Source organism: Amaranthus tricolor, chromosome 17 (assembly GCF_026212465.1).
Source record: "Amaranthus tricolor cultivar Red isolate AtriRed21 chromosome 17, ASM2621246v1, whole genome shotgun sequence".
Classification (NCBI taxonomy): Eukaryota; Viridiplantae; Streptophyta; class Magnoliopsida; order Caryophyllales; family Amaranthaceae; genus Amaranthus; species Amaranthus tricolor.
Genome location: NC_080063.1, coordinates 17,745,376 through 17,757,200, shown reverse-complemented (window position 1 = coordinate 17,757,200; position 11,825 = coordinate 17,745,376). Strand labels below are relative to the sequence as shown.

Here is an 11,825-nt window from a genome sequence, read left to right as displayed (position 1 = left end):
CTATTACGATTACTTTCATATAAGTTTACTAGCAATAAAATCAAATATGATTTGGCCTGAACCGACCTGAAGCATACCCTATCATGACCTGAATTTTGTACCAACCAATAAAACCTCTTTGCCACCTCTAAAGCAATTTGTGGTTATGCTTCTTGTTTTATAAATGTTCATTACCATAAAAATCCTATGCTTTAATGGGGGTAGGGGTGTAGGGCCGTAGGGGGGTGACTGCCGACACTTAATATGTCTAATACGTTTTATTTAACATAGTAAGATTGTTGGCAATAGAATTAAATATGATTTGGCCCAAACTGACCTGATTCAGTTGAACATACCCAAACATGACTTGACATGGCCTGAATTGTACCACGTCTGAACAACCCACTTCCCACCTCTAAATGTGTATCTGGTGAGCAATATATGGCCATGCTTCCTCTTTAAATGTTCATTATCTTAAGAATCCTTTGTTTTAAATTTTGGAAGGGCATAACTATTTTATGTCTCAGTCTATCTCAGCCTCAGCATTCACTTGCTAGCTATCTAGGTGCCCATGGTGTTGAGATATAATTCATCATGTTTATGATATCAATGGTCATCAATAATCTTAGACATTGGCTTTTAATTTCCATTTGTTAAATCTCCTTCTGATCACCAAGTATTCATTTCAGTGATGGATGTGTGCGTAATAGAAGTTAGTTCGAGTAGCCAATTAGGAAAACCAAAGGAATTAAAAAGCGTTGAACAGTGAATTATGCATGAATGACCCTGTGAATCATATTGGAAATTGCCTTACGGAATAGAGGAGTTCTGAGGTTTCTAAATTCACATAAGAAGGATCCAAGTCCCAAAATAAAACGATCGAGGAATTTACCCAGCACCCGACCATGTTCAGATGAAAATTCCTCATGCCAAAGACTCAAAGGTCAACTCTTGGTACTCCCTCATTCAGAAATATGGTGCTTATGTTCAGAGTTCTGATGTGACTGAAGAAAGTGTGGATGGAAAAGCCAATAACCATGAACTTTAGTTATTGGATCAGAATACAACTAATGAGGGTGACAACTACAACTGGGGGAGATGGCGGCAATCAGACACCAAGCATGCCAATAATTGATCTTTTGGGGATATGCTCCTTCATCTTCTGCAGTTTGCTTATCAAAGTTCTTGTTTGACATTTGTAAAGATGGGGATAATCAAAGGCGCGATAGAAAAATGAGAAGTTTACTCTCATACTATCATTGTTTACGGGTATTGCAGATTTTCTCAAGGGGTTTGATATATGAAGTGATTGACTGTGATGACTTTTGGAGACTGAATTCCAGACTGCACCTTGTATATGAACATTATTGACGTTATTTTACAAAAGTCAAAGGTATATGTGCATCATTGAAGCATAAAATGAACATACAGGGAACCTCTTTTAATTTCATATACTAGAAGTAGAAAAAGTAGATTGTTGCTATCATTATTATTGTCAAATTGAGTGCATAAGTAGGAAGCTCAATGAGTCAAGCTTTAGCATAAAATTAAGAGATATGTTTAGAAGCATAAATTTTAAGGTCTCAACTTGCTACATATTGATCCGGGGACAGAAAAATCAGGTACAATTTTACAGACATATTTCTTTTGAGAATAAAAACCTCATGCGTAAACAACAGTAGTTCCATGTTTAACTTCTACAGAAGTAGCTTAGCTCACATAAGAAAAAGTCGGCTCTATACTTAAATCTCAAGCAACATAATGATCTGTCTGAACCAAAAAATAAATCAGGCTTGCTACTAGTGCTGCAGACATCAGAGGGTATGCATCTAGTGGATCAATTCATTTATCGACCCCCTTCACCTACCTGCAAACTGCGTAATTGTATACATGATAAGAAAATAATCAGATGATAACGGAAATATATCTATAACAAACTTATGTATAACAAAAATATATCTTTACATTGTAAGACAGCAAGCAAGAACGACATCTGATATTAAATTGGTAATTCATTGTATTTAGGTGATATTATCTAGAAGGCTTAGCTGAAGCTGAGGATACACACATAGGTTCACATTGACCCCCAATGCCCACTACATTCTACAATTTTGACAGATTTTTTTGCCAACAGAACAGCAGTGAAGCAATAGCCATAATACTCCAACTACAATTAGACAGAATACATCAATAACATCAACCTGCATTGACTAATCTACACCCAGAGAGTTGGAACACAAACTCAGAGACATGAATCTTAGTACTCAAAAACAATAGTAAAATACAATACAATAAGACATAACACATCAATTGGGAACTTTTCTGCAAAAACCAATCTACACCCAGAGAGTTGAATGCAAAAACCAACATAAACATATTTTATCAAAAATAAAAGAAAAAAAACCACCATGAGCAATTTTATAATAAACCCAATATTATAGACTCTTGACATGACAATTAGTAAGTAAATCGATAGATAGATAAATAAAACATATACACACCCGATAACAATGGAGGGCTAAAACTAAAATCCACAAATGTCCAATATATACACCTGAAAGCCACATGCCCACACCCTACCAACCAGCAAACCCTCAAAGGGCAAAAAAAATTTAGAAGCACAAGCATCTAAGCCACGAAATACTAAGGAAATGAATACAATAGATTGGTCATATAATAGAACAAGATGTTATACAAGGGGTAAACTTGTCATAGCAGCTTTATGGAGTCACCAATTACTCCTTCAAAGTTTTTAATACACCCTACATCAGATACTATTTTCATGAATCGAAGCAGCTTTCATCATTGAATTATATGGTCCCTTAAAGAAAAGATAAAAAGTAAAAAAACACCTCACTTATAAATTAAGTTTCAAGAGGTACCTGATTTTCTACTTCTGAAGCCACAATCTTGCAGATAGGTTTTGTATCATTCCCACTTAAAAGCTTCAATGACGGATCAACCTCAATATCTTTCATAAAGATCCGGTCTCCAATGTCCAAATTGCTAATGTCCACCTCGATCTTTTGAGGGATGCATTCTGTTGGGCAAAGATATATTAGGTTACTGTTTTCAGCTGTCCCCCTGCTTAGCACGAGAAGTAATCATGTAAATTTCATTTATGACAAGAAAATAATTAGCAAAGCACTAAACAATGAATAAAAGGATACTGGTTCAGTCTGTATCCATACAGATTTTACAGAATAATGCTTGAAACAAGAAAGTATGAATGCTTACAAGTTCATCCAATTGTACTTCAAAAGGAAATTCAGGTTGGGTTGTTAACAATCAAAAAGTAAACAAGTGACACATTTTCAAATCTAGAGTAAATACTAAATACAACTTTGAATAGCAAAGAAAATTCTAATCCTGCAAAAGTAATATTAGAGTCTGTAGTGTAGAAACTTTTCCTTTCAGCTTCAAATGAGACTTGTTGCACAGCTTAAACTAAACAAGAACATATGGCCATCATTTTACTCTTCAAAGGACAGCCCTATATTCAACAGACTGACACACAGAAAAGCTAACTCTCACAATGGCCCAAACACCCCTCCCCCTCCCTGCAGAGGGACCAAGAGTAAGAGATGGGATCAGATACAGAAACAATTAAGCAGAGGCAGCAACTCAACAAACCTTGACTTACTATAGTTGAAAGGAGGCCACATTTTAAATTCTGCTGAGTAAGCAGTGGTCAGATAATCACAGAACCCAGATAATATTGGCTAAATATTGCATTGCATTCATGACGAATTCACTTCTGATATGAAGCCTTTTCTTATCTGGTAAGAGATAAGTACTTACTACCAGAAGAAAGCACGCTGATAAGCTTGGCTCATTTGAATTTCTTAGCATTTTTAGACGAACCTAATACTTTTCAAACAAAAGGAAGAGAAGAAAGAAAATGGTTAAGGAAGAGCTGTTATTTAAACCTTCTACAATAAATAGTGTGTTACTCCAACATTTGATATTAATGCACTTTTCTTATACGCTGTAGAAAACAGAAAACTCCAACTAAAGGCATATTCAATAATAATATCATATACCTAGTACATTCAACCATATGTACAGATATTCAAAACAACCTCAAACATAAGTAAATTGGGAAAAAAGAGCTGTCCTTGCCTCCTAGGCAATGATATATAGGCAATGATATCCAAATTCATCACATCGAAGTAGTAAGTAATGTTCTATCTGAAGTGCATATCCCGAGCAATACTAGTAGTCTAGCACTGTCTATATCTATACGACTATACAGAAGCTATAACGATTAGATATACTGTAATACAAAAACATCACTATTGCTAATTATTATACTTGCTCGGTTTCGAGGATGGGCGGTAACTTCAAACAAGAACTGCTCCAACACACAAACACAATAAAACACCACATTTTCAAAAAATTAATACCAATCATATCACTGAAAATTTCTTATCAACAAAATTAACATGAAGTACAATCAATTAAGGCCAATTAAAAGAGTAATATGAAATGACCTTAATAGGGAGGACAATTTCAGAATGAAGAAGAACAGAAGACCCGGACCCGGCCTGAACTTGAAGCTTGAAAGTGGTGGAGCAGAAGAAGGAAGGATCCAACTTAGTAAGAATAGAATCAATCTGCTTAGTTTCAGTTGTAAGAAGCTGCTTGGAGGTGTTTTCTGCGATGAGGGAGAAGACGGCGGCGGGGATCCGACCCTGAGCTCTGTCACGGGCCGGTATTTAAACCTTCTACAATAAATAGTGCGTTACTCCAAGATTTGATATTAATGCACTTTTCTTATACGCCGTAGAAAACAGAAAACTCCAACTAAAGGCATATTCAATAATAATATCATATGCCTAGTACATTCAACCATATGTACAGATGAGAACATGGAGTGAAAATTCAGAATAAGATTATGAGATTTTTCAAGAAATGACGCAACTACAAAGAGAAAAAATATCAACTGAAACAGGAAACAAGAAAAGGAATAAGTAACAAGTGATGTACCGATAGTTGTCCAACCTTTTAGTTTCAGCAATGACAATGAATGTAATTATTATACGAGACTTCCAAAAGGAATTAGAAAGAAAATATTAATTTTTATATGAATCATACAACATAATGTATGTGTAAAGACATTTAGTTTAATCTATGTGTCAATTAACAGTTATTTACAATGCCTTTTCACAGTAGTTTGTTGCATATTCCGCAAAAAGTACGCCTAGTCCAAAAGTTCAATTACCCATCATCACCAATAAACCAAAGAAATAATGTCAAATTACGCACTTCTAGTCCACTACAACTCATGTAACAAGGAGTATCAAAAATTCCAAACATACAAATTAACTCATAAATGACATGCTTAATACCCAATACCAAAACACACTCTACACCCATCACATACACAATACCACTCAACAACCATCACGTGTGCAACACCTATCACATACTCACATCGTCAAGACACACAAGCAATAATACGGCACCTTTGCCCACACACCTCAAACACTATTCACACACAATGTAACCTAAAACAACCACTAACTAGCCCCTATGACAGTCACAAAACTGTCTAGAAAAAACCCGAAAACACTACACCGAAATAGCCCCCAAATCGATATCAAATGCTTACCAGGAACAGGAAATCAATATTGAGATCCACAACTTGAAAAACTTTTAAGAACATCTGAAAATGACTTTGTATATTTCCTGTTAAATTAAAAAGTGTTAAACAAAAATTTTAAACAACATAAAAGATGTACATTAGAAATAACAAAATATTAAATTCTTACCCACTAGAATTTTTCGCATGATTACACAAGGTGTCATAAAGTTTTGTATATAATGAAGGAAACACTTTTGTAATTAGACTTTCCCTTTCCTCAAGAGTCAAACCACCCTATAAAAGATAAAGATAAAAAAATTAGCAGCATGCAAATGCAATAATTAATTAATATTTTTGTAAATAAAATAGAAAGAAAGTCATTACCTCTTTCCCGCGTATGGTATCATATTGATAGTCATTAGCATGGGAAAACACTGCATGAATAAAATTAATGACATGAATTGATTCAACATAAAAGGCATGTCCTTTGTAGTTGTAGATTTCTGACAATAACATGTCATTTGAGACTTCAATCCTCCAATTTTGATTCCTAAACATCCGATTCATTTCCACTTTGAAAAGATTCTTATTGATTAGCCTTTCTTTAATAGCCTCTTCAAGAAACCGGATGAATGAAACCCGATGATTTATCGACCAGAAAAATGGGTGATCAATCAAAAACATTGGATGAATGCTATCACATCTGTTAGAAATAAAACATAAAACTTTTAATCATACAAGTATACCTATTTATTAAAAAAAAAAAAACTTTATAAGTAATGTACAGTTGCAGATAACATGCTTTTTAATAGTTACATAAACAAAATATACAAAGTATAATATTAGCATAAACTAAACTTATAATGAATAAAAAGAATATAAAAACAGATTTAAGGGAAATTTACTTACATTTTCCTGACTCTTAAGCTGTTTAAAAAATGAACTAATTCTAAAGGCAGTTCATAAGATAGCTCAAACTCTTTACGCCAAGTTTCCAAATCTTGTCTTGATCTTGGTCTTATCAAAGTAATGACTCCTTCAATAATGGACAACAGATCATACACTTCTTTTTGCGCTTGGCTGAATGTAAATTTTTCTTGAGAAATATGAAATATTTTGGCTTCTCCCTCCTCGGTGACATAAAGTGATTTTTCCAAATCACTACAGACTTTTTGATCTGAATATATGGCAAGCATGCCACATATTACGCCTCTACAATACAATTATATATTATTAAATTTCATTCATAAAATAAAATATAATAAATTAACAAAGTAAATTTTTTACCGAAATATTGATAAAAAGTCGTCTTTGATATATTCCCACCATTTTTTACAAGTTTGAGCCATTGCTTTCGATTTGAAATCTTCAAGCTTCAATTCAAAGAACGCTTTTACTGGACGGACCGGCTCAACAATTGCTACCCTACTAGAAAGGGAGTGGAAATACATTGAAAATTCAATGTTCAATAGGCATGAGTTTTTCTTAAGCCTAATTGAGACATCTGAAGTAGAATTCTCGTCAATTTTGATGCACGACTTGGGAAAAAAACTCCCGCCTATCTTCATTACACCAAGATATGAAAATTCATCAAGCTGGGTCATTTCAAAGTATATCACACCATCCTCTGTAAACTGTAAATATATATTTATCAATACAGAATAGAGAAAAATATTTAACAAATAATACGATACATATTGTTTTAGACAACTCTTGATCCTTGTGCAATAACACTGAATCTAGACAACATATGTTCTTTGACTGCTCTTGCAATCATTATCGTTTTACTGTTCTATAGAAAATGGCTTAAAATCTCTACTAACTTTGCTTTATGTTGAAGATTGTAACAGATAGATTATTTCAAATTGATATATTAAAGATGTCTGGCTGGTTTAGATTACTATATTTGGCAGCAAAGAAACAAAGCTATGTAGACTTTTCATCATGATGATCATACACATGTAACTAGTCCTCCGAAACAAAATATGCATTATAGAATTTACAGATTTCTTCCAGGAACTAGTAGTGATGAGCTAATGATGTTAAATGCTTGAGAACTGTATTTAAACATGTAGTCTTTTAACTCTTAGTGTTTGTTACGCTTAGGTCTTGAATGTAATGGCTTATCAATAACCTAATAATATTTTTTGTTCTTTCCAAATAAAAACAAATCATAAAATTAACGAAAAGTTGAGAAGAGATTACCTTCATCATTTTTTGGGAAGAGGCATCCACAACCAAAGGTGAGGGATCCAAGGTCAAAGAAGGGATCGCCAAAGTCGAAGCGGACGCAACCAAGGTCGAAGTGGATGCAGCCTTGGTCGGAGTGGATGCAGCCTTGGTCGGGTGGAAGCAGCCTTGGGTGGAAGAGGTGGCAGCCTTGGTGGAAGAGGAGGCAGGAGCCTTGGTGGAAGAGGTGGCAGCCTTGGTGGAAGAGGAGGCAGGAGCCTTGGTGGAAGAGGTGGCAGCCTTGGTGGAAGAGGAGGCAGGAGCCTTGGTGGAAGAGGAGGCAGCACGCTCATCATCTAAAAATTTACTAGCTCTTTCCACTGCAATTCTATCCAAATCTGGTTGAACTTTCGGTTGTAGTCTTTTTATCCATTTGAGACAACCTTTGAATATTTCATCATCTACATGCACTGCACCCTTCTGATCATGCACATATTTATAAAGAAGATATGCTTCCAAAATATTATTTTGCTTTCTGTTGGCATAACTGCAAGGCATTTTAAAAAATTTAATTAATGTCAACGTGATTAAAGATGACTAACTATTGTCTACTATATTGTCCGTATAGAATCAATTCAAATAAATATCTTGTAAGAGTTACATCATCCTGATAATTTATCAAAAATCCTTAGAAAGGAAGAGAATAGACTTACGCAAACATAAACCATACACTAAGTGCCAAAGTCGTTTTATGTCCAAATTCTTCGAGTCGTTTTTGCAAAGCTAATACCTCTGATCATACAAAATTAAATGAAAACATTAAGATAAATGGAGTACAAAATAATACAAATTTACAATACAAATAACACAAATATGCTTTCCAAATTTAGTCAATATTTGTTAGCTTTCTTTATCTCTCGAGTTGTTAATTTCAGATTAATATTCGCTAGCATTTCTCTATTGTTTCCTTAGGAAACTGAAAATGTTGTATTTATCGCTTCCAAGCTTTCTTTCCCTAAGCCTTAAAGCCACTCACTTGTAAAAAGAAAATAATCAAAAGCTTTCCAAATCTTACCGTTCCTAGTAGAAAATAAGAATTAAAGCAAACAATAGACCATACTACATCAAACCATTTCATTGGAGGAAAATAGACTTACCGTCAAACCGTCTCAAACTTGCAAGTGCATGCACTTTCACAGAATAGACTTTTAAATTTTTCAACCACTCATCATCAAGAGAAATGATAAAATCCGAGCACTCTTGGAATCTTTCTTGCTCGCACAAAGCTGAAATCTTCTCTATTATTTTATCCTCTGAAATTTCATCCTTTGAATTCTTTTTCTTTTGCTGCCGTTTCTTCTTTTTAGCACCTTGAGTCATTATCCTCACTCTGATTACAAGGCAAGTCATTGATAAGAAGCTAAAAAATTGACATCACTTGGCATAATATTTGGTTGTGACACTAACAATAGTAAGAGAGAAAAGAAACAATCGGTTGGCATCATAATAATAATTATTACTGTATTATTATTGAAGTATGAGGAAAAACAGTTGGGTAAACATCACCATATTAATATTACCAAGTATTAATTAAGGGAACCATATAACAGGAAAATAATAATAATAAAAAATGAGAACCATATAACAAGCATGTACCAACACAAAAGGCAAGTGTCTAATGGAACAAGTCTTAATTTTCTCAACCCTAAGCTATGTAAATAAGTTTTTTCCCATAAGCAAACTTCAAGCAATGGGAACTAAATTTAATAGAATTAGAGGGTATAACATTATTTAATTAATTATCAGCCAAAAAGTCTCTCAACAACTTTTTATTAAACCACGAAAGAAAAAATGAACCAAAATGAACATCAACCAATCAACTCCCACGTACACACTATTTTACCTCAATCACATAATCAAAGAAAAAGAGATCCTCACGTACACACTGTTAGTTAATCCTTGTTATAGCCGTTATTTTTGCCTTGGAATTCCTATATAAAGGGATCCTCATGGTTGTAAAAATAATTCAGATTTGGTCAATAAACATAATTGAGAGTGATTGCTTGTTCAAAGGGGAATACAGGTGTATTCCTGTCCTAGGTGGGTCTTTTGTGAGTGAAGCAAAAGAAACATTCAGTCTTTCCACAAGAATTAAGAGAGTGAATCTTAATTTGAGTGTGAGGAAGAGGCCAACTGATTGAGTGAAGATCGTTTGTCTCTATCCAAGGCATAGGACCATTGTTTGGAATTGTTCTAGCCAACCTTCTGTTTTCAATTGAAACAGAAGGCTTGTGTGCGTTCCTTTCTGCATCAAGATCATTCTTGGTTGTGTTCTTGGTAGGATTTATCAAGTTCTTGAAGTATTCAACCCCATACTCGCATCAATATTCAAGAACCTTGAGCTTGAAACGTGAATTGTGTCATCTGATTTCTGTTTTTGAAATAAAAAGCATTTTTCACATTAATCATTTGCATCCTCCTTTGTTCTACAGTTTCTTCTACCATCATAACAGCAGAGGAAAAAGCAATAACACTAGACACCATTAACACCAGCAGCAATTGTACACGCATCACACTAAAGAACGACTAAGTCTTTGGCATTCGCAAATAATAGCAAATAATTAACAATTTAATTAACAAATAGCAAATAGCAAATAATAGCAGCAACTCAACCAATTATGATTAACCAGAGATTAGAATTATGATTATGATTAACCAAAGCTTTGAATTATGAAATTACCTGAACAACAACTTCTTCGATCGGCAGTAATTAACTAATAGCAAATGACAGCCCGCAGCATCCAACGAACACTAGAAGCGCCGACCAACCACAGTAGATGAGTGGAGACAACGCGTAGCAGCCGCCGTCACGCAACACCTCCGAACAACCACGCAAAACAGCTAGGTCGAAGCAGTAGATCGAAATTTGCAAAGAAGAAATTAGGTTTGTGAAATTAGGTTTTTTGAGAAATTTAATTGATGTGTAAATCAAAGAAGAAAGTATGGTATGAATGTAATGGCAGAATCAGAAAGTATGGTATGAATGATGAAGGTAGGAAATTTGAAAGTATAAGTGAAATTTTTAATTTTTTATTTCCCGGCAAACAAATGCAAAGAAACAATCAGAAAGTACTGTGTGCCTTCTTTAATATAATTTCATCAATTGAAAGTCTATTGGACGGTTAATATACAAGCGTAGTAATAGGTATCCATCCCATAGCAATAGGTACCCTATTGCGACGGTTACAAACTAACCATCGTAATAGGTAATATGACTATAGCAATAAGTAGTCTATTGCGACGGTTTTAATCTAACCGTAGCAATAGCGTCCTAACTGTCGCAATAAAGTATCTATTGCTACGGTTTATGTCTAACCGTCGCAATAGAGCGTCGCCATTGCTCGTTAATGTAGTAGTGTACCACTCTTAACTAAACTCAAGTTATGAAAGCTACAACAACACTAACATGACTAAATCAGCCCATATAACTCAAACAAGACATAGGAAGAACAATCTTTTATATTAACAACACCACACAGGGATCAAGTGATCAACAGCAGCCCCGCTGAGATAGAACCAAGACAGCAGACCACAGTAAATTCAAGAAGGCATGAATCCTAGCACACAATTCCAAATCAAGAAATTCTTGAGCCTAGATTGAATAACTTTTCAAGATCTACAACTTTCATGACGGAACTATGGGCTAGAAACGTCTGCAGGTCTTGTTGTAATTTAGAGTGTATAATGGTCATCGGAAGTTTAATTAATTAAATTTAAATAATAAAGTATATCCCAAGGTTGCGAAGAAATATAAGTTTGCAAGGAAATTGGTGTAAAGATGCAAGAAAAAGTCAAAAGCAAGTCCGCGGCCCGCGGCCTTTTACGCGGCTCGCGGAGGTAGGCAAAACACTTTGCGCGCCCCGCGGAGCCTGTTCTGTCTGCGGGATCTTTCTTGCAACTGGTTTATTCTTTTGGCGGTTATTCTATAACTACCATCGGTTATTATGGTTACATTAGCCATGTTTTATTAAGGATAAAAGGATTGATTAAAGTACGACATTAGTTCGTGAATCAATCTCGCGTTTTGTGA

General features: G+C 34.7%; 2 protein-coding genes across 2 annotated transcripts; both read right to left on the bottom strand.

The window, feature by feature from the left end:
* Positions 1-1,528: 1,528 nt before the first annotated feature.
* LOC130803819 (uncharacterized) lies at positions 1,529-5,207 on the bottom strand. Its single transcript, XM_057668021.1, has 5 exons — positions 5,204-5,207; positions 4,818-4,902; positions 4,473-4,706; positions 2,862-3,063; positions 1,529-1,853 (listed from the first exon to the last, which is right to left on the bottom strand). The coding sequence occupies exons 1-5, from the start codon at positions 5,205-5,207 to the stop codon at positions 1,839-1,841; spliced, it is 540 nt and encodes a 179-aa protein (XP_057524004.1). The 3' UTR covers positions 1,529-1,838.
* Positions 4,975-11,299, bottom strand: LOC130803519 (uncharacterized). The gene is made up of 9 exons (XM_057667653.1): positions 10,476-11,299; positions 8,893-9,125; positions 8,449-8,527; positions 7,772-8,282; positions 6,854-7,200; positions 6,476-6,778; positions 5,951-6,269; positions 5,754-5,860; positions 4,975-5,670 (listed from the first exon to the last, which is right to left on the bottom strand). Exons 2-9 carry the CDS (start codon positions 9,113-9,115, stop codon positions 5,607-5,609), a joined length of 1,953 nt encoding a protein of 650 aa, XP_057523636.1. The 5' UTR covers positions 9,116-9,125; positions 10,476-11,299; the 3' UTR covers positions 4,975-5,606.
* Positions 11,300-11,825: the final 526 nt, after the last annotated feature.